General features: G+C 40.7%; 1 protein-coding gene and 1 pseudogene across 1 annotated transcript in view; both read left to right on the top strand.

Moving 5' to 3' along the window:
• The first annotated feature begins 6,570 nt into the window (after window positions 1-6,570).
• LOC141519071 (choline kinase alpha pseudogene) lies at window positions 6,571-9,674 on the top strand (annotated as a pseudogene).
• Window positions 9,675-10,787: 1,113 nt separating this feature from the next.
• The window catches only part of ANXA5 (annexin A5), a 55,110-nt gene continuing 43,335 nt past the window's right edge, over window positions 10,788-22,562 (top strand). The window contains exons 1-2 of the mRNA XM_074228337.1: window positions 10,788-10,853; window positions 11,306-11,345. Of these exons, the coding sequence (XP_074084438.1) occupies window positions 11,343-11,345 (3 nt within the window). The 5' untranslated portion in view covers window positions 10,788-10,853; window positions 11,306-11,342. The remainder of the gene's footprint in view (window positions 10,854-11,305; window positions 11,346-22,562) is intronic.

The raw sequence follows: 22,562 nt of genomic DNA, 5'->3' as shown, positions 1-22,562 counted from the left end.
ATAAGCAATTTGCCAATAACCACATACGGTGTCCACATAGGGAACCTACTTCCTCCTGACTCCAAGTCAAATACTTCTCTGACATGGGTCAGTATTGATGTAGGGTGTGACTGCTACACATAGTAGATGATTACTAAATGTTTATTGACTGAGTATAGAGATCCATTCTGATTCTGATCTGCTCACTGTCCATCTCCTCCATGTAAAGGTCTAATTCAGGTTTCCATCTCCTCTATGTCCCCAAACCAAGGCAAACTCATTAGTGGCTCATTTTCTTCCATTTTTTCCATCCCTGGTGAGAATTCGCCCTGAGCCTCTTAAGTCTTTCTTATATAAATATTGACATAAAATAGAAGCAATGCATCCTTTTCACTTTCATACAGTTGGAGCAGACTATAAGCTCATACTCATATCTAACTCCATATGCTTCTGCCTTCTACCCTTTTTTACAATGAATACAAAAAAATCCAATAACTCTGAAACACTCTCTCCTCTTGGGATTTCCAGTCTGTGAGTCATGAGAATGGCCTTCACTATGCTCAACCCCAGTGGAATTTGACTCTGGAGGACACCCCAAGGCCAGTTCTATTGATTCATCTCTGTGGGAGTTGGTTAAACTAGGCCAGGTTTCCATGGGAAGAGAGCTAGCTAGCTGTCTGTCAGCTTCCCCTTTTATCTTTAAGCCAGAGGGCAGGGGTGTAGGTGGGGAGATAACAGGTGGAAGGTTTTTGGATAAAATAGTTTGCTTGAGGAAGTAGTTTTGGAATGTTTTCCTTTGCAGAGCTGTTTTTGAAGATAGGATTTGGGTTCAAGTTCTCTCTATGACACATACTCATTGTGTAGCCCAAAGTAAGTCACTTCTGTTCTCAGAGATAGCCTAGTCAATCAAGACTATAAGTTTCAGAAAAGGTGCCAAACTGTACTGGTAGAGGGATTTTTCTCATCAAGGACATCCCCCAGGAAAATCACTTTGTTTCATTTGTGGATTGGCAGAGATGGTTCAGTTTGATATTGGAAGCTTCTTGGGTCTGATCAGCTTCTAAGTATAAGACTGGACAGAATTAATTAACTAATATCATTAATTGATCGACTAGTTAGAAGTTTTAGTGAAGGGAGGAATGAAAACAGTTGAAATCTTTAGATGATAAATTGCAAAAGGAAAAATCATTTGACTTTAATATTATGTCCAACTCACATTTATCAGGCAAAACAATGTTTTCAGAATTTCTCAGCCACCTTTGGTGTTTACCCAACACACCCCATTGTCACCTGTGGTTCCAAGAAGCTATAGCATGTACAGTGGCCACGCCCCACCAAACTGTCTTGGCAAATGGCCTAACTTGTGGATGGGTAACTCGTGGATGATCAAACTCATTGATGAATTAGGGAAAGTCCAAGAATATGAGAACTCTCTGTGGCAGAATGGGTGGATGAGAACAATTTGTTCCAATGACCATGAAGACATCTAGGACAAGAACTATGGAACACTTAGAGCTTGGTCAAGCATGAAGATGCCAAGGTTATCCTCTGCAACCCAAGCCATCACTCAGTCTTGGTATTTATCCTACCACTGGGCTGATGAGTGAGGCTGATGACTTTGTGCAACTCTGCTTCACTTAAATCCAATTCATAACCCTCGATTTCACTAGTCATCTCCAAAACCAAAGAACAAACAAAAGCAATCATGCAAAACAGTGGCAGTGTGTAGAGTCACCAATGGGCTGGCCTTGGAGTAGGGAAGACCTGGGTTCAAGTCCTGACTTTGAACTGTTTGGAAAATGAGAGGAATGGTTGAGAAGACCTCTAAAATCCTTTCTAACTCTAAAGCTATGATTTTTAGCAATAGGATTGGATCTGGGATCTTAGTGGTAAAGAGAGTTCTGGGAATGCGCTTTATCAATATAAGACGATACCTTTTTTTTGTAGCTTAGAGAGCTCTAGGTATATATGAGCACTAGAATACTAACAGGTTAGGTGGTTTGTTTGTTTCTTATAGTCTTGTGTATTTATTAGCAATGTGCTCCAGGACAAGACATTTCTCTAAGACTATCAGTTAAAGAAGTGCTGTCATTCAGAATCAGCACAGGAAATTTCCTCATAGGAGAGTCCTTTTTTAAAAAAAAATCTTTTATTTTTTTCAAACTACATATAAAAATGATTTTAACATTCTTTTTTCAAATTCCAAGTTCCAAATTCTGTCCCTCCCTCCCCTTCTTCTCTCATTGAGAAGGCAAAGAATTTGACATAGGTTATCCTTGTGTAGACATGTTCTACAAGTCCATGATGACTTATCATGTTGTGAAAGAAAATGCATACCAACCCCCCCCCCAAGAAAAATAAAGAAAATGTATTTTCAGTCTGTATTCAGGCTCTACCAGTTCCTTCCATAAGAGTGCATTATAATACTAAAATCATAGGTCTGAATAAAAAAAAAATGATCCCCTTTCTCCCTAAGGTCCCTAAGGTCCTGGGAAGACACATGAACTCAAAAGAATTTTAAAAGCCCTTCCAAACATTTCCCCAGTTCTTTAGTTTGAGGAAATGTTCCCCTTGGTAAACAGGCATCTGTCCTCAATGCACATAATCAGAAAGGTTAAAAATACTGGGCAGGGACAGCTAGGTGGTACAGTGGATAAAGCACCGGCCCTGGAGTCAGGAGTACCTGGGTTCAAATCCGGTTCCAGACACTTGATAATTACCTAGCTGTGTGGCCTTGGGCAAGCCACTTAACTTCATTTGCCTTGCAAAAACCTTAAAAAAAATACTGGGCAAATCACCTCACCTCTCGGACCTCAGTTTCCTCACTTGAAAATTTGGAAGTTGACTTGATAGTCTCTAAAGGTTTTTTTTTAGTTGTAGATCTATGATCTCATAATATTGTTATACTCTTTCCTATGTTCTCAGATTCAGAGCCTCTGAGAAAGGTAAAAGTAGCAATAGCTCACAAAACAACCTGAGGTTTTGTGGACTGTAATATTGTAATATCAATGTGAGTCAATGAGAGACAGAGAGAGAGAGAGAGAGAGAGAGAGAGAGAGAGAGAGAGAGAGAGAGAGAGAGAGAGAGAGAGGAGAGAGAGAGATAGAACATTTTATTATTTATAATATATTATCCATATATTATATTAAACTACATTTAGAGAAGCAAAGTGTTTAGGATGAGGGAAGTAACAACCATATCTACTTTTCTCCATCAGTTCTCAGGATCACGATTAAGCAAGAATATTGACAAACTGGACAAATATTAGTAAGAGGGTGAGTGGCTGGTGAAGGGCCTTCAACTCCTGTCAAAACAAAGGATTGACTGATTGAATTAAGAACATTACACTCGGGGAAAGAGAAGACTTGTTGATTGATTGATATAGAAGTTATCTACAAGGATCTAAAGGGCTGTTTATATAACAGGAAATCTACTTCTTTTGCTTGGTCCCAGAAGGTAAAAACAAGGGGAATGGGCAAGAATTGTAGAGAAACAGGTTTAGATCTTTAGTCAGGAAAAATATCATAAGGTCCTAAATTTCCCTTCTTTAGAAATTTTTAAGTGGAGGCTGGAGGTCCATTTGTTGTAGAGAAGATATTCAGATATCATCTGAATTAATTGAACTCTAAAGTCCCTTTTGGTTCTGGGATTCTGAGAGTCCCTATCAATGGAGCACCCTGATGGGTACATTTCATCTTAGATGTCACAGAGTTCTTCAAACTAGTGGCAAGCTCCAGGGGCATTTATGGAATGTGATTCTTGAAATTTATGTAGTATTTTGCTACTATATGTCATAAATTAGCTAATTCACCCTAAAGGAAAACTGGAACAAATGGAAAGATATACTCCTTCCTGGTATACCTCTGAACTCATGGTTTGGATCTTTGCTGGCACCATACTGATCTTTGCAAGTCAACTCTTGTAAAACCTTCTGAACTCTGAAGGAGCTGGGCTGCTTCCAAGAGGCATCCTTGACTCTGGCAGGACTGGCAAGCCCTGGACTTCTTTTTAAAATTCTGCTCACTAAGAAAAGAGCGTGGAATTGGCTTCCTCTGCAGCAGAGGAAACTCCTAACTTCCTGGTAGGCTAGTAGTTGGATAATATAGTATTTTTTTGTTTGGCAAAATTTTTATTTTGGAACTTTTTTAAACTAAGATTTAGAAGTAAAGTTTTCTCATTAACTAGATCACAGATTTAAATTATTTTATGAAATGGTCATATTTTGTATATTTAACACAGTTGATGATATATTTGCTTGACAAATTTTTATGGACTTGAAAAACCTTCAGTCAGTTAATTGTTTACAGATGACATCTGACTTTCAAATTACATCATAATATTGGAATTTTTCCTTTAGGCCTATTTTTTTTTAAATCTCATTTCCATTCTGGAATGAAATTTGGAATAATGCCCAGAAAGTAACTAAGATATCCATAATCTTCGACCCGGAGATCCCATTGCTGGGCAAATCCTCCAAGGAGGTCAAAGATAAAGAGAAAAGCCCCATAGACCCAAACTATTAGAACAGCACTTTTTGGTGGTAATAAAAAATAAAAAATGTCCATCAGTTGGAGAATGGCTAAACAAGCTGTGGTACATGAATGCTATGTTGTAAAAAACAAACAAACCAAGAGATGAATATGATAAATACTGAGAGATATAGAAAAGACTTACATAAAATGTAAGGAAGTAAAATAAATAGATCCAAGAAAATAAAAAAAGGCAGAACAGCAACAAAATCATGGAAATTGAATTATAGAACAAGGCTGATCTGAAAAAAATGAGAAGACACTTGTGTCTACTTCTTTGCAGAGACAAGAGACAATGAGGCGTGAACACATTATAATGGCAAGTTTATTTTGATGTGTTGTTTAATTTTTTTGAACATTTTTGTCTTCTTTTTTAGAAAATTCTTTATGAAAAGAAATGGTTCTTTTTTTCTGAGAGAGGGTAACACTAAGAAATGTAGATGATGTAAAAAGAAAAGATCTCAATAATATTTATTAAAATCTTTAAAATAGATAAAAAACACACACAAGCGTTTAGTAAATCAGTGCTGTTTCTCTTTTATTTTTGTATTTGTTTAGCTTAGCCAAGTGTTTGGGAACATAGCAGTGGAAGTGGACCAAGTCCCTACTCTCTTCCTCTTTGGAAAATATTACAATGCCTTTGCTTGAAATCTTTGTCTCAGTCTTATCTGTACTCAATCAAATCCCAAAGGAACAATGTACTGGTCTAAAATTTTTAACTATATTCTTTTCCTTTTTTTCCAGTTTTTTAAAAAAAATTAGTAGTATTTTATTTTTCCAATCATATATAAAAATAATTTTTAGCTTTCATTTTTACAAGATTTTGAGTTTCATTTTTACCCCTCTTTCTCTCCATTCTCCTCTTTCTAAAATAGTATGCAATTTGAGATGGCTTATATATGTATCATCATGTGAAACATTTCCATATTAGCCATAGTGTGAAAAAATAAACAGTTGAAAAGGGAAAAAAATGAAAAAAATACAGAAACTGAAAATAATATGCTTTGATTCAGAGTCCTTTGATTCTTTCTCTCAATGTGGATAACATTTTCCATCACGAGTCCTTTGGAATTGTCTTGAAAATTAAATTCTTTTCAAAGACCAGATCAGTTAATGTATTGGAAAATTATTTATAGTAACTAAACTAGAGAGAGATGTCGTTCTTTCATTCAAACTTAGAGATTCCTATAGAAAGAGGAATTCTGAGAGATAGAGGTTTAAAAAAGCATGTTTTGTTGTTAACTAAATGAAGTCTTCTCTGATTTTGTTTATATTCTGGTTTTCTAGGAAGAAAGCAGCTCTGAAGAGTAATATTTCTGAAGAGGTATTTCAGGAAAAACCTCTATTAAACTTAAATCTTTCTGAATATTTTGCCTTTTTTTTTTTAACATTATTGTACCATTGTATGTAGAAAAGCTTGGGTGAGAGATTTACAAAAGTGGGACAATACCTGTTCCTTTGGATTTCTAAGCAGAGATCCTTGGCTTTAGATAATTCATAAACCTTTTTTTTCATTTTTTACAAGGCAAATGGGGTTAAGTGACTTGCCCAAAGCCATACAGCTAGGTAATTATTAAGCGTCTGAGGCTGCATTTGACGTCCGGTACTCCACTCCTGACTCCAGGGCTGGTGCTCTATCCATTGCGCCACCTAGCCGCCCCTCATAAAGCTTGACAAGGTAATTAGTGACAAGTACAATACTTACCTCACAGATATGTCCAATTAGGGACATATTTGGACCTGGTCCATTTCTTTTCTGTCTTGCTTAGAGGCTCCCAGTCATTTTATTGCTATATTTAGAAGAAACGCGGTCTAGGACTTGGCCATTTTTCAGAAGCAGGGTGTCGAGTTGTTATGGGGTGATAAGACCCCGGGACAATCTGTGGCGCAAGCTCTCACCCCCTCCCACCGGCTGGCAGGCCCCGAGACTCTGGACATTGGCATTCCAGGCCAGTTTCTCCCGGTGTGACCTTGTGCCAGCGCAGCCTCGGCTTCCTCTGCCTCCGCCCCGCCCCGTCATCCAGCCTGAGCCCAAGGTCGAGCCCGCGGCCCAGGTGCCCCCATGGCCCTCCTGCAAGAGCCTGCTGGGGAACCCGCGCGGCAGCCCGGCGCGGAGGTCAAACCTGAGGATCTCGCTGGAGGTAGCAGAGAGGGAGGCGAGCCAGGCGAGGACCCCGAGGCCCTGGTGGACCCCAAGGACGCTCCGGAGTCTCGCACCCGGCACCAAGCCTATCTCTGGTGCCGGGAATTCCTGCCCGGGGCCTGGAAGGAGCTGTCCGAGGTCCAGTTCTGCATCACCAAGGTCAGAGGCGGCCTGAGCAACCAGCTCTTCCTCTGTTCCTTCCCTGACTGTGTCCAACCTGTCTCCAATGAGCCCCGGAAAGTGCTCCTGCGCCTGTATGGCTCCATTCTACAGATGGGTACCAACGATGGGCAAGGAGCCGGTGAGGCCCAGAGTGAGATGACCAGGTCAGGGGTGGAGGCCTTGGTGCTGGACAGTGTGATGTTCACCATTCTGGCCGAGAGGTCCCTTGGCCCCAAGCTCTATGGGATCTTCCCTCAAGGTCGCCTGGAGCAGTTCATCCCCAGCCGCCCCTTACATACGGAAGAGTTATGTTTGCCAGCTTTCTCTGCGGAAATAGCTCAGATAGTGGCCGCCTTTCATAGGATGAAGATGCCCTTCCCTAAAGAACCCAAATGGCTTTTTGGGACCATGGAGCAGTATTTAAAGCAAATTCTGAGCATTAAATTTGCCAGTGAATCCCGAGCAAAAAAACTAAACAAATTCCTCAGTTATAATCTGTCTTTGGAAATGGAAAATCTAAGATCTTTGCTACTCGGATCCACCACATCCCCCGTGGTGTTTTGCCACAACGACTTGCAGAAAGGTAACATCCTCTTGGTGGATGGCAGGGAGAACTGGGACAAACAGAAACTGATACTCATTGACTTCGAATACAGCAGCTATAATTACAGAGACTATGACATCGCCAATCATTTCTGTGAGTGGATGTTCGACTACACTCATAAAAAATATCCCTTTTTCAAAGTCAATCACCTGAGGTATCCTACAAAAGAGCAACAGCTTCATTTTGTTTCTCACTACTTGGCTGCCTTCCAAAATGGATTTGAAAACCGGAGCAATGAAGAGAAGTCCAAAATGAAGGAAGAAATGCTGGTAGAGATCAACAGGTTTGCTTTGGGGGCCCTTTTCTTAGGGGGACTTTGGGCAATCGTAGAAGCCAAAACATCATCTATTGAGTTTGGGTTCATGGACTATGCGCAGGCCAGATTTGATGTCTATTTTGACCTGAAGAGGAAACTGGGCCTGTGAACCTTGGAGTCACTTGAAGCAGGAAGTCCCAGCACTATTTGTATGAAGAGAGATCTGGGAGGGATTTTTTCACCAAGAAGGCTTGGCAATTTCCTTGGGAACACTATTTTATTTCCTATCTCACTGATGATTTCACTAGGAGTCTTTGACATGAGATTGGGAAGCAAACTAGATTGTATGAATTGAGTGTCTCACCATCCTTTATTTCTCCTTTCAGAAGGTGGGGAGCTTCTCTCTCTCTCTCTCTCTCTCTCTCTCTCTCTCTCTCTCTCTCTCTCTCTCACACACACACACACACATTCTTATTGTTTTAAGATAATGCATTTTTAAAAAATGTGCTGGTAAAGGTTGTGGTCAGGACATTTAGCAGTGGTTAGTCATTATAGACATCCTCCTTGCAGAAGGAAACAGGAGTGATCTATAGTGTCACTGCTTGGAGGGCAGGCTGTGTAGCCCTGCAGCTCCAGGATATTACTGTTTCAACCTTTGGGTCCAAATCTCCAATGCTCAAGAAAGCATATTGACATAGAACTCAAAGTGTAGCTTCTTTGGGACTCCGGTACCTGTTTTCTTATTCCGAGGTATCTTAAGGTAGCTAGAAAAAACCCTTTCTCCAATTGCTGGCTGCCAGTGAAGGGGGTCAGAATGTATAGTGGGACCACAGGACTGGGGGTAATGGGTGGGGACAATTTACATGCCACCACATGTTTCTACCAGCTAATGGATCATGGTATAGCCTCATGTGATGCCTCTGCACTAGGCCTGCCTCAGCCTAGACTCTTCTGTGTGATAGGGAAGAAAATGATTGAATAAAGGAGGAAGACATTTATGGAGTGGGAAGAGAATCTTTGGAAAGGTTGAGGAACTCTAGTAAAAATGGCAGCTGCTTCCACAGTCCTCCCTTCTCCCTTCTGGCAGCCCACCAGTACCATGATTGGGGTGATCAGTGGACTGTGCTGAGAAATGGGGGAGAAGAATCACTGTGCAATGTCTTATAGGTATTAAATGACCCTTTGGGGTAAAACTTGAGATCTTTTTTATTCTGAACTTTTATTGAGTTGTTTGTGCAAACATTTCTGCCACCACACAGATTGTGATATATCAAAAAATGCAAGTTTTAAAAGCAGAAAATAATACAAGCTTTTTTTTTTGCAAGGTGAAGATTCACGAAATAGAAATTCCTTAAGGAAGGACCCATATGCAAAAAAAATGTTTACAATTGCTCTTGGAATTGGGAGTAAAATTGGAAATTGAGGAAATACTCATTAATTGGGGGAATGGTTGAAAAAGTTGTGGTATAGGAATGTCCTATAAGAAATGATGGTTTCAGACAGATCTGGAAAGACATGAAATGATGCCCCCCAAAGAGAGAAGAACCAGGAGAACTGTGAATGAATGGTCCTGTGATGACAAAACAAAAAAGTTTTCCTGGCTAGACAGGGAAAGTCTGTATTTGAATAGTATAATACCTGCCGTAAAAAGTAGGTTTTTTTCTTTTGATTGAGGATGACCTGGAGCCTGGGCCTTTGTTAGCTGATCTGTAAAATTAGAGAATTGAACCTGATTGTCCCTGAGCTCTCTATAGGAGAATCACAGAAACACAGATCCTGAGTGTCAAGAGTCCACCACACTTGAACCAAGATCAAACCACACTTGAACAGGAATTCTCTTTCCTGAGTACTTTAAAAGTGATTAACCTGGTTCTGCTTCGAAATCTCCTGGGAGAAAGAACCCCATTACCCTCCAAACCAGTCTGCTTTTAGTTTGGCCTTCTGGGGTGAGGGGATGGAAGTGTTGAAAGAGAATTAAAAGGGGGCAGGTAGTGGCACAGTGAGTAGAGCACTAACCCTGGAGTCAGGAGGATCTGAGTTCAAATCCAGCCCCAGACACTTAATAATTACTTGGGCAAGTCACTTAACCCCATTGCCTTGCAAAAACCTAAAAAAAAGAAAAAAAATCTCCTGGGAGAAAGAACCCCATTACCCTCCAAACCAGTCTGCTTTTAGTTTGGCCTTCTGGGGTGAGTGGATGGAAGCGTTGAAAGAGAAATTAAAAGGGGGCAACTAGTGACACAGTGAATAAAGCACCAGCCCTGCAGTCAGGAGGACCTGAGTTCAAATTTGACTTCAGACACGTTAATAATTACCCAGCTGTGTGACCTTGGGCAAGTCACTTAACCCCATTGCCTTGCAAAAGCAAACAAAAAAAAGAAAAGAAGGAAAAAAAAGGGGGCAGCTAGGTGTTGTAGTGGCTAGAGCACTGACGCTGGAGTCAGGAGTACCTGGGTTCAAATCCGGTCTCAGACACTTAATAATTACCTAGCTGTGTGGCCTTGGGCAAGCCACTTAACCCCACGACCTTGTAAAAAAGTAAAAAAAAGAGTTAAAAGGCTGTCGATTCTCAGTTTAGATTGGGGAGCTGTCTCCCAGCAGTCCCTCTCACCCCACAAACCAGGAAACTGAGGCCCATAAGGGCGACGGTCCCTGTGTTCCCAGGCAGGACACAGCCGCTTTTTGATTTGCCAGGACTGTGCTGTGAGCATTTTTGCAAGCTCTATCTAAGTCGGGTTCAAAGCAAGATCTTTGGCAATGGACCCCCGATGGGCCACTCCCCCTTCTCCACCCCCTGTCCACCCACCGTGACCTTGGAGTTGGGTCAGGGGCCGGAATCCGGCATGCCGGAGGCGGCGAGGGGAGGGGGTGTCTAGACAGAGAGGAGGGTACTGGGGGGGGGCCCTGCCTTTGCAGCCCCCCCCACCCCACCCCGGGGCAGCGGCCCCACCGAGCCCCAGCTCTGCTCCAGCCTAGCCGGCCCCAGCGGAGCGCAGGCGCCGGAGCTGGCCAGGGCGGGCCCGGGTGGGGGGTGCCCGGGCTGTGGGGCGGGGCCGAGGCCCTGGGTGGGGCCGGCCCGGGGCCACTGTGGGTCCGTCCCCCCGCGCCACGTCTCTCCTCCCGGTCCTCCGGCCGCCGCCGCTGACTCCTGCTGCCCCCGCCGCGGCCGCCAGCTGCCCGGTAAGTCCCGTCCCAGGGAGGCGGGGAGGGAGCCCCTCCGGGCTGGACAGATCCCCCTTCCCCTCCCGAGCCTGCAGCTCCGCCGAGGGAGAGAATAATGGACCCGGGTTCAAATGCCCCCGCTGCCAACTTTCCGCTCCCTGGGCAAACCGATTCACCTCTGTGGATCTCAGGGAGGCAAAGCGCCCCTTCCAGACCTGAACCCCAGATTTCCTCACCGCTACCATCCTTGAGGTTGGCTCAGGGGTGGGGCACCACGTTGTCTGAGCCCCATGCCAGCCAGCGCCTTGTGAGTCCGGATGCCCCTGGCCGACCTGGCCTGTGGGGGAGACGGAAGGATGAAGGCAGCTCCTCCTTCTTTGTTTTGATGTGGGACAATGCTGCTGGGGAGGGGGTTGTTGGGTGCTTGGGACCCTACTAACCTGGCACATTGCTCTCTTCTAAAATTGTAGGTCCTGCTCCACTTGGCCCTCCGGCTCAGAAACCACCATGGTAACGTCCTTTCCTTTCCCTATCTCCTACTGAATGGGTTTGAAACCGGGCAAATTATTATTGTTTCACTCTTATGAGGCTAATATTTATTATCATTTTAAGACCAGACAGTATGGCATAATGGTTAGAGGGCTGGTCTTGGAACCAGAAAGACCAACTGGGTGTTGGACCCTAAGCAGCTCCTTCTGAGATTCTAAGTTGCAGAGAAGGTGCCAACTTTCACTGATAGAGTTTCCTTATTGGGGAGGTCCTTGTACTGTTTTGTTCCTAGTCCTTTAATAATCAAAGATTTAAGGCAAGGGGACATCATAATACCCTTGTCCCTCTCCTTCATTTTAAAGAGAAGGAAACGGAAAACTGGAGACATTAACTTTCCTACCTGGGCTCCCAGGAAGCGGAATTCCACCTCTGTCTTCTGATTATCAATACAAGGCTCCCTCCTTCATCCTGTAATGAATTGTTTAGAAAGAGGGTGAATGAAAGCTTCACCAAGTTTAGAACAAACCCTGTCTCTTTTGGATCCCACATCGTGGAGACCTCTCCCTGCCCATTTCCCTTTTCTTTCTTCCCTAACCCACTTCTGTTGAGTGCAAGCACAGTTAGGGTGCTGATTTGGGTGGTTCCCGTGCTCCCCCCCAACACTCCCTTCCTTTTCCTTCTCTGTGTGTAAAAGTGAACCCTCCCACAAACAACTGCCTTTGGGCCCAGAGTCAGTACCACTAACTCATCATGGTCATGTGAGCTGATATTTTCCTCTCAGCTTCCTTTATTTTTTAGGCAAGTTTCTTCTGTTTCAATGCAGTGGGTGGGGTCTGGCTTTTTCCAGTGGAGTAAGGGTTTTTGTCTCAGCCCCACTGGAGGGGAAGAAAGAATTCCTCAGTTTGCTTCCAAATTGTGCATTTTATATATATTCTTGGATTGCTTCACTCAGCAGAAACTGGCAAAACAAGTTTTGACTTTTTCTTGATCACCCTGTGGGTGCCAAGGAAGATTGACAATGGAATTTTAGAATTTGTTTTAGGATGTTGCTGAATTACTGTTTAAAAAGACTTGCCCCCAAACTAATTTTACATGTGTATACATACATACATACATACATACATATATATATATATATATATAATGTTCTCTCTGTCAGTCTGTCTACCTCTCTCTCCCTATCTCTATCTCTATCTACATCCATCCATCCATCTATCTGTCCATCTACCTCCCTCCCTCCCTCACTACATATCTCCCATGTAATAGGATCATGGACCTTGGAAGCTATTCAGTTCTGGCCTTCTAATTGTATGAATGAGGAAATTGGGGACTAGAGATGAATAGTCACTTGCTCCAAATTACATATGGAGTAAGTGAGTAAGCTGAGATTTGAACCCAGATCCTTTGACATGGCAGTGGTATGATAGAGAAGAATGGATGGAGGGCTGACCTTAAAGACAAAAAGATCTGGGGTCAGTTCCTCCCTCTGCCAGATACCAAATGGGCAAATCACATAACCTTTCAGTGTTCTAAGTAGCTTTCTAAGATTATAAATTATTGAGAATCTTTCTATCTGAGCTCTCTACCACTGAAAACCCAAGTTCAATTGCTATTTTTAAATCTAGAGTTAATGCTCTTCCCAATTAGCTCATTCCCCATTTAAAAAAATTTATGTCTATTAGGGCAGCAAAGAGAATTTTTAAAAACTTGTAAAATGGGGCTTCATCTTGATCTGTTGTACTGTTGAAACAATTCAGTTTAAGTCCCCTAAGGGTGAGAAAAAAGGTCCAGTGTACTTGAGTTTCATGGTACATTCCTTGATGTTGTATGGCCAGATGGAGATCCAGGAGAAGGTGGCCCAGTATTCATAATACTTTCATTATTCTTGTTTCTTTTTATTTTATTTTATTTTTTTAGGTTTTTGCAAGGCAAATGGGGTTAAGTGGCTTGCCCAAGGCCACACAGCTAGGTCATTATTAAGTGTCTGAGGCCGGATTTGAATCCAGGTACTCCTGACTCCAGCGTCAGTGCTCTAGCCACTACAACACCTAGCTGCCCCTGTTCTTGTTTCTGTATCCCCACTTCAAATGCCACACAAAAGGTGAATCAGTTCTCCTGTTACTGGGAGTGGAAACTTTGAGTTTCCCTTTGCCTTTTTCAATGCAGGATCTCTTTGAAATTATCTTGGCAAGCCTCCCTAAGAGAGATAAGCTACTTTTTCCAGCGATATCTTCTGAGGTGATAACATGCATGATGATTGACTGGACAAGAAGGATCATTTCCCACTATGTAAAACCTCCTTCTAAATCTCTTATTTTTCAGTGTAGGATCCAAAAGTTTTCAATCAATTGCTTTTAATTTTAGAGGTTCTGTATTCCAAATCTGACAACTGATCTTGCATCAGTTTAAAAATGGACATATTGTTCAGTTTCATGGGAAATCGTTTTGAGTATCTTTAGGAGATCAGTCATGCATTTATTGCCACACGCATTTATTGATGCTCATGATCATATAAAGAATGATTAGGTGCTTGAAGAAGAAAGATGAGCTGAAACATTTCCCGTCCTCCAGATTGCCTATATTCAAATCACTACTCCTTTGGACTCATTTTCTTCATCTGCAAAAAGAAGTTGTTCGATTGGAAGTGTCCTTAGGGATCAGCAGAAAATTCCTCATGCTCCTGGGATTCTTGGCTGAGGAGAGAGGAGGAGAAATAGGCTTGGACTGAAAGCCATCCCTCTGACAGGGTCCAGCTGTTGTCCCAAGGGACAGGGAAGTGGAGTCCTTTAGGAAGGAGGGGAGTTCACCTTTGGACTGTCAAAGAGAAGCATTTCAGTACTGTGTTTTCTTTAGATCTCTCTGTCTTCACATTCATTTCTGTAACCAGCTCATGTGGTAACATAGTCTTCAGATCCCTCAGGAAGCTTCCTGCTGTGGATCAGTGGGAGCAGCAGTGTTGCAGCTGCCTAGGAGTTTCTATGGCTGTCTCTGTTGATGTAACTTGAGACCCAGACTCTACGTCCATACACTCACAGATACACAGACCATATAGACATTCATTCATACATGATACACACACACAATATAGGTGGAGGTATATTATATATATATATATATTTTTTTTCTACCACATATACCCACTTGATGCATATATATATTTATGTGTATGTGAAAAAACATATATACACACACACACACACTCACACTTGTTCAATTATATCTGACTTCAGAGATACTGGAGAGGTTTGCCATTTCCTTCTCATCTTTACAGATGAGGAAACTGAGGCAAACAGGATTAAGTGACTTGTCCAGAGTCACACAGCTAGTAAGTGTCTGAGGTCAAATTTGAACTCAAGTCTTACGGACTCCAAGCCCAGTGATCTATCTATTGTACCATCGAGCTGCTTCATATCTATCTAATCTGTCTGTTCATCTATCTATCTATCTATCTCTCTATATACTATATACAGATATATCTCTATATATGTATTTATACACACACATATATCATGTATATTCTCACACTATCCGTACTATATAAACAATCTCTATATCCACACAACTTAATATACCCACCTTTAATATATATATATTTTATATATCCTCACATTGTAGGCAATATATATGGGCTATAGAAATACTATATATAAATACAACTCAGCACATCCACCTTCCATAAACACAAGCTTTACATATATATATATATATATATATATATATATATGAATTTACACAAGATAGGTACACATAAACACACATTAAATATACATGACACATATGTATACACTTTACACACACACACACACACACACACACACACTAGCTACAAACACACACACATACACATGCTAATAGAATAGATGTAGGACTGAAAGATGGAAAGAAAGTGTGTACCTGCATTGAAAGAGAGGTTTTCTTCTGGAAGTTCCCAATTACCAATGAAAGCTCAAGTTCACCAAGTCCCAGGGTTTACTAAATAGAGTTGGTATTGACTTTTAATAATAAATCCCACTGTATCAAGGTCTTCTTGAGGGGCAAGATTCACTTTGCTTTTGTGGAAGTCTTTAGCATAACTAACTGATAAGGTGCTCCTTTTAATGGAATGTCTGACATCCAGCTCCTCCCTCACATTCTGAATTGTTCCCCCATCCTAAGTTAGGGGCCATTCTCTTATTTTTATTTTCATTTTAAAGATTTTATTTATTTTGAATTCTACAATTTTCTCCCTAATCCCGCTTCCCCCACCCCCACAGAAGGCACATTGTGAGTCTTTACATTGTTTCCATGTTGTATATTGATCCATATTGAGTGTGATGAGAGAGAAATCATATCCTTAAGGAAGAAACATAAAGTATAAGAAATAGCAAGATCAGACAATAAGATAGCAGTTTTTTTCCCCTAAATTGAAGGTAATAGTCCTTGGTCTTTGTTCAAACACCACAGTTGTTTTTCTGGATGCAGATGGTATTCTCCATTGCAGAGAGCCTCAAATTGTCCCTGATTGTTGCACTGATGGAACGAGCAAGTCCATCAAGGTTGATCATCACCTCCATGTTGCTGTCAGGGTGTACAGTGTTTTTCTGGTTCTGCTCAGCCATTCTCTTATTTTGATGAACAAGTGGCTTTTTAGATCCTGACTTCTGATAATAAAATTGTATAAAAATTCCAGTTCAAGACCCCATTTGGGAGTCTGGTTCTCAAGCCAGGTCCCCCACACTCACCTGTGTAATCAGCAAACTTGGAGAAATATTAAAGTATGTGTATGATAACCTTATTCTGTTTTACTCTTTCTTGAGGTCAAACCCTGAGGACAAACTCTGAAATTTGCCCTAATGAATTAATCTAATTATTATTTTAAAGACCAAATCAATAGTCACTCATTGGGAATACAAAAATATATAGATTGCTGAATATGGGAACTCTTAAGTCCTCATGCTTGTTTTAATGTTAACCATTTGTGATGTATTTTTGTAATGTAAAATACAGTTTCTTGCCTTCCTAAACAGTGTATATGATATAACAGTCTTTTTCTTAATGGCCTATTACTAGAATTATGGGTATCAATTATGCCAGTTCCTTGGGGAGCCAGTGATTTCATTGTCTTTATTGCTCTTATTCATTCTCTTTCATTCATTTTAGTCCCCAGACATAGACTTAAATGTTTTCCAACCTAGTAGGATATGTATAGCAAAACTTGTGATCTTCCTCAAAAGCCATTGATACTCCACAGTCACTTCTTGCTCTGATGAGAAAATTTCTGTGCAGAATCGAAGCTCCTTGAGGACAGGACCTTGTTCTGATTTTTGTCAGGGAGGGAGCTGGATGTCAGACATTACGGTAAAGGAGTACCTTATCAGTTATGCTAAAGACTTTCACAAAAGCAAAGTGAATCTGCCCCCTCTAGAGAGGAGGAAAGGAAGAGAGGAGGGGGAAGTAATTTTTTAATTTATCCCCAACTTTAGGGCAACTAGATGCCAGATATAGATCAAAATAGATGTAGTTATTTCAATTATTAATTATTTTTAGCTCTTAAAAATTCTCTTTTAACAATACTACAAAGGTAGATAGGTGGATACAGCCCCTGCCCTAGAGTCAAATCCTGAGTTCAAATCTGGCCTCAGACACTTAACAATTACCTAGTTGTGTGATCTTGGGCAAGTCACTCAACCCCAATGCCATGCAAACCCAAATAAAAAAATATCCCTAACACTTAGACATGAGACATTTGATTCATGAATTTTGTAGGTCATGAGCCAAAGAATGATCTGAATAAAATCATTTCCTAAATAGAAGGTTACTTCCTAATTTAAGCAACACAAGTTTAATTATTGGTGGAACCATTTTTAGGGACATTTTAGCACTCTAGAATTTCTGAACTGGAAGGACACCTCTCAACTGGATTACATATCCCCCTGACTGTTAAAAAGAGGCTGCTCTGTTAATTAACTTCAATTTATTTTGATTACACAAGTTATTTCAGTGTTGCCTCCCACTTCTAGATTGGAAGCTCTTTGAGAACAGGGGCTAATTTGGGGCTTGTTTTTTTTTTTTTTTTTGTGGGTTGGCTTTAGATTTTAGGGTATTTTGTCTTAGTATCCCAGTACTTACCACAGTGTCTGCTGCTGAATCAATACTTATTTCCTTGATTTGACTATTTCCTAAACATCAGTAGGCGGTGTTTTAGTTTTCGATTTTAATAATGCTAGACCAATCGGAACGTTTAAACATAAGTTTAAAGCAGCTGACACAAATCCCTAAATCATTAACAGGTGATGAGATCATCGATTTTTCCAAAATACCAACTGTAAAAGCCATTTGTTCCACCTCTCATTTCATAGATGGGGAAACAAAGAAACACATTGCATGTGTGCACACATATGTAGATATTTAGTGTCTGCATGTTATGTATATATGCATAGCAGATTATCTATGAATATAGAATATTCATTGAATGTATGTATGTATCCATTTTATATAGAATGCACCCAAATCTAGTATATATATATAATATGTATAGTGTGGCTAGTATTGGGGTTTTTGGTTTGTTTTTTGGTTTTATATATTCTCACATTTATGCAGTATATATGGGCTATAGAAATACAATATATTGTATTTCAGCACATCCACATTCAATAAACATAAGTGTTACATGTATATAGGAATTTACACAGGATAGGCACACAAACACACATTAAACACACATGACATATATGTACACACTATCAACACACAATACACATACATGCAGTTATGAGGATTTGTAGAGTTCTTGCTCGTTACTGCCAATCAATGAGCTAGCAATCAAACTAGCTTGATTGTTAAGCTTCATTGGCTAGGATGATGAGAAGGGGACTGCTATCTTGAACTATTAAGTCTTCTTGAGTTTTCTTTCATTAAGTGATGAGGAGTAAGGGAGATATTGACTGTCCTTCAGGTTCTGCAAAAACAATCAAGTGAATGCCAAATGGCAGAACAAAATGGATGCAGTTATGTCAGTTGTTAATTATTTTTAGCTCTTAAAAATCCTCTTTTTGTAATACTACAAGGGTGGCACAGTGGATAGAGCACCAGGTAGGGTGTCAGGAGGACCTGAGTTCAAATTTGGCCTCAGAACTTAAAAAGTACTTGGTTGTGTGACCTTGGGCATTTCACCTAATCCATTGCTTTGCAAAAATAAAAAAAAAACCCTTGATACAATGGGATTTGTTATTAGGAGTCAACACCAACTCTACATCTTAAACCCTGGGACTTGTGGGGTAGAAATTGGACTTGAGCTTTCATTTGGTAATTGGGACCTTCCAGAAGGGAAAAAACTCTCTTTTTCAATGCAGGTAGGTACTTTCTTTGCATCTTTCAGTCCTACATCTATCTAAAGCAAGTCAAGGTTAAGTGACACGCCCAGAGTCACACAGCTAGCATGTTTCAGAGATGAGATTTGACCACTAGGCTGATTGTCTCTACCATACTATTCTGCCCTAAATATAAAAGTGCTTAATAAATATTCATTGAATAATAATTATGACTTTATGTGCCAAGGGACTCTTAAGATAAAGATACTTTTATACCTGAAGGTACAATAAAAGATACCAAAAGGTTAATGGCCAGAGACATCTTTTGACTAGAGGATGCTTGGATAGGAATTGGGCTTTATTTTGAATATGTTCTTATTTTTTTTTCACCAACCTCTGTGCTAAGCAATGAAGATGCAAAATTGAGATTGTCTCTGCTTTCAAAGAGCTCATACCCTGAATTAGGGAGAGGACATTCCAAGAAAATTCATCTGCAGGACAGATGGGAAAGGTCTATGCAGTTGTTCCCAAAATCCCTAGGGCTTTGCCCTGGATTGGGTGCTTGGATAGTAAAAGAAGTTAAAAAAGAAGGGCTTAGGGTATAGAGGCAGGGCAGAAGGCCCAGAGGACCTTGGAGGATTAGTGATCTTCCATGTCATGGGAATGAGTAGTATTATTTGTTCCCATCTCAACCAAGCTGTGAGCAATTGGACAGCAAGGAGGAGAGGGTGCCTTTGTTAGCAGCAGGTTTTCCTTAAAACAGTCAGCCTTCCTGAATGGATACTGGGACTACTGGGCTGGGGAGTGGACCAGGGGATATGACACTTCCTACTTTTGTATCTTTGGATATAGTAGAAATCACCTTTAAGAGATCAGGTTTTTTTGGGGTGAATTTTGTGAATTCTTATTTCTTACTTCCAGTGGGGAGTCTGCCTTGAAGTATGCAGAGTTATTTATACCTACTCTAAATTGTCCCAGATGCCTTTGCATTCAAATTGTTCACTGTCTTCTCCCAATCTGCCTTTTAACTAATTCTCTACTGCCCCACCCAAAGCCTGAGCTGTGGCAGTGTCAAGTTTCTTGCTGGGGCGTTAGCAAAATTTCCAACTGGAGTACCTTCCTCCCTGTCTTCCTTTGCCCATGAAAATGCAACCAGTCCTCCAGCTACAGTGCCACCTCTGGCATGGTGTCCAGGAAAGAGTGTTGACTTGAGTTAGAAGACTGTTCAAATCCCAACCTTGCCCCTTCTGCTGGGGGACCTTGGGGCAAGTCATTAGACTTTCCCAAAGGCTTTAGAATCCTCATCTGCTAAAGGAAAGACTGGAGTAAATGACTTCTAAGGTGCTTTCCTTCTCTGAGTCTCCTTCTATGATCTTCTTTTCCTGATTATTGACCTGGAAGAGACAGACTTGAATGGGAGCCATAGGGACCTGGTTACAAAATTCCACTAGTTAGCTCCCATCCCTTGAATTTACTAGTGGTTTTTTTTCTCTTATAAAATGAAGTAATTGGATGACTTCCAAGATTCATATCATATGAAATCTCAATTGGAAATGACTTCAGTCTTATTTGTATATACTTTTTCTTATCTCTGAAGAGCCCTTTAACTTAGATCTCATACATTTGGAGCTTTTCATATTTTGATAACTACATTTCTACATAATTCTTTCTTTTGAAGTCCTGTGCATTTTATTTTATGCACATGACAATATGATTGTGAGAAGAGGTTGATAGGTTCCTCCAGAATACCCAAGAGGTCCATAACACAAGGAAGTATAAGGACCCCTGCTTTGAGCTTTCAGGTTTGTTTACATGATGCTTCCCTCACTATGTCCTTTGAGGCATGCAGAGAGGATAAACTAAGCATCTGAAGTGAGTTTTGAACCTTTGTCTCCTGATTCAAAGCTAGTGATGTCTCCAATTTTTCCTGCTTCTCTGGCTATGATATATACATACATACATACATACATACATACATATATATATATAATATATATATATATATATATATATATATATATATTTTTTTTTTTTTTAGGTTTTTGCAAGGCAGTGGGGTTAAGTGGCTTGCCCAAGGCCACACAGCTAGGTAATTATTAAGTGTTTGGGACCAGATTTGAACCCAGGTACTCCTGACTCCATGACGGGTGCTTTATCTACTACGCCACCTAGCTGCCCTCTATGCTATATGTTTTTAAAAACAAATTCACAGACCCTTCCAACACCAACATTTCAAGGCAATGTCTGTTAATCTTTCAATATTTTATTAAAAACTTTTTGAGAGCAAAGATTGCTGTTTGGACAGCTCTATGTCTCACACAGAAGTTGTAGCAAAACACTGGATATATAGTAAGCAACTGAGAAATGTTTGTTGAATGAAAGAATGAATAAATTCTTAATGCCCAATTTCTCTGGTTTTGCCATTTCTTCCTTTGCTTTTGGGGTATCGATAATTTCTAAGGGGAAAAAATTCTTTTCTCTGTGTTGGAGGTACACATCTACCAGATATAATTTTTATTGATTTATCATTCTAGATTGAAACATTTTTATATTTGAGGGGAAATGGCCAAAAAAGAGTCTTCTCATATTTTCAGACAGGTATTCAAGCAAGTGGCTTCTTACTTTAAAGGGATATTTCCTTATTTGTTTTTTCCCAATTCAATTCATTTTTCTCTTTTTTCATCTCCCTCTCCCAGTGGAAAAAAGAAAAGCAAAACCTTTGTAACAGCTCTTCATGGTCAAACAAAACAAATTCACACAATTACCCATATTTGATCATCATGCAAGTTATTTTGAAATCCCAATTGTTAGGGTTCTTGAATGAGGACTATTTTATAATCAGAATTTCAGAGGGTTCTTGAATGAAGAGTATATTATAATCGGTATTTCAGAGGGTGCTTGAATGAGGAGTATTTGATAAATATTTCAGAGGGCCTCTGTTTATGTGACAATGCAATTAACCATTTAGTTTCAGCAAACAGAATAATAATTACTTTCATCTGTCCAATCCTTCAAGAAATGCATCTGCCCAAAGATGACCCAAAGATACTTCCATAACCTGAAGCAAGGGAAAGAACTTACTCTTTTTTGGCAGATCATTGTCCTAATTTGGTCCAGGTGGATCCATCCAGGACTTCAGGTCTTTTCCCGTTACTGGTCATGTTTTAGTTAGTTCAAGGGAGAAGTGCTTTCTGAGCTAATTGTGATCAAGGAGGACAGGACATTGTTTCAGAATTAATACTTAACAAAACAGAAAAGGGTTTCCCTTTCAGTTTAGTCTCTTTTCCAGCTAGGATCTTTTAAAAGTACTTCCTTCATTTTTCTACCAGTGTGTATTGGGGCAAGATGTTATCTGATCTCCTTTCTTTTAGGGTCCTTATGAAATAGTCTTCCATGCTTGTGGTAGAACAGTCACTTCAGTTGGAGGTGGTCATTATCACTGACTCCTCTCTTATTCTGTTGGCCTTTGCTGGCAGAATGTAGATGGTACCAGTTTTCCCCAGCCTGACTTTTCTTTAGAGGTATTATTAACTCTCCTCTTTTCTCCCCTTTCTCTCTTTCCCTCCCTTCCTCTCCCCTCTCCTTCTCCTTCTCTTTTCTCTTTTCTCTTTCCCTTCATTTGCTCTCCCTTCCTCCTCCCGTTCCTTCCCCTCTCTCTGTTTCCTTCCTCCTTTCCCTTTCCTTTTCCTCCCTTCTTCTCCCCTCCCTTCTCCTGTCCTCTGTTTCTCTTCCCTTTTCCCTCATCACTTCTCCTTCTCCTTCTCTTTTCTCTTTCCCTTCCTTTGCTCTCCCTTCCTCCTCCCTTTCCCTCTCTCCTCCTTTCTCTTCCCCCTCCCTCTGTTTCCTTTCTCTCCCTTTCCCTTCTCCTTTCACTTTCCTTTTCCTCCCTTCTTCTCCCCTCCCTTCTGTCCTGTTTCTCTTCCCTTTTCCCTTACACCTCCTCCCTTCT

Source organism: Macrotis lagotis, chromosome 3 (assembly GCF_037893015.1).
Source record: "Macrotis lagotis isolate mMagLag1 chromosome 3, bilby.v1.9.chrom.fasta, whole genome shotgun sequence".
Classification (NCBI taxonomy): Eukaryota; Metazoa; Chordata; class Mammalia; order Peramelemorphia; family Peramelidae; genus Macrotis; species Macrotis lagotis.
Note: the sequence above shows the minus strand (reverse complement) of the source record. Positions and strands in the feature narration are given on the sequence as shown.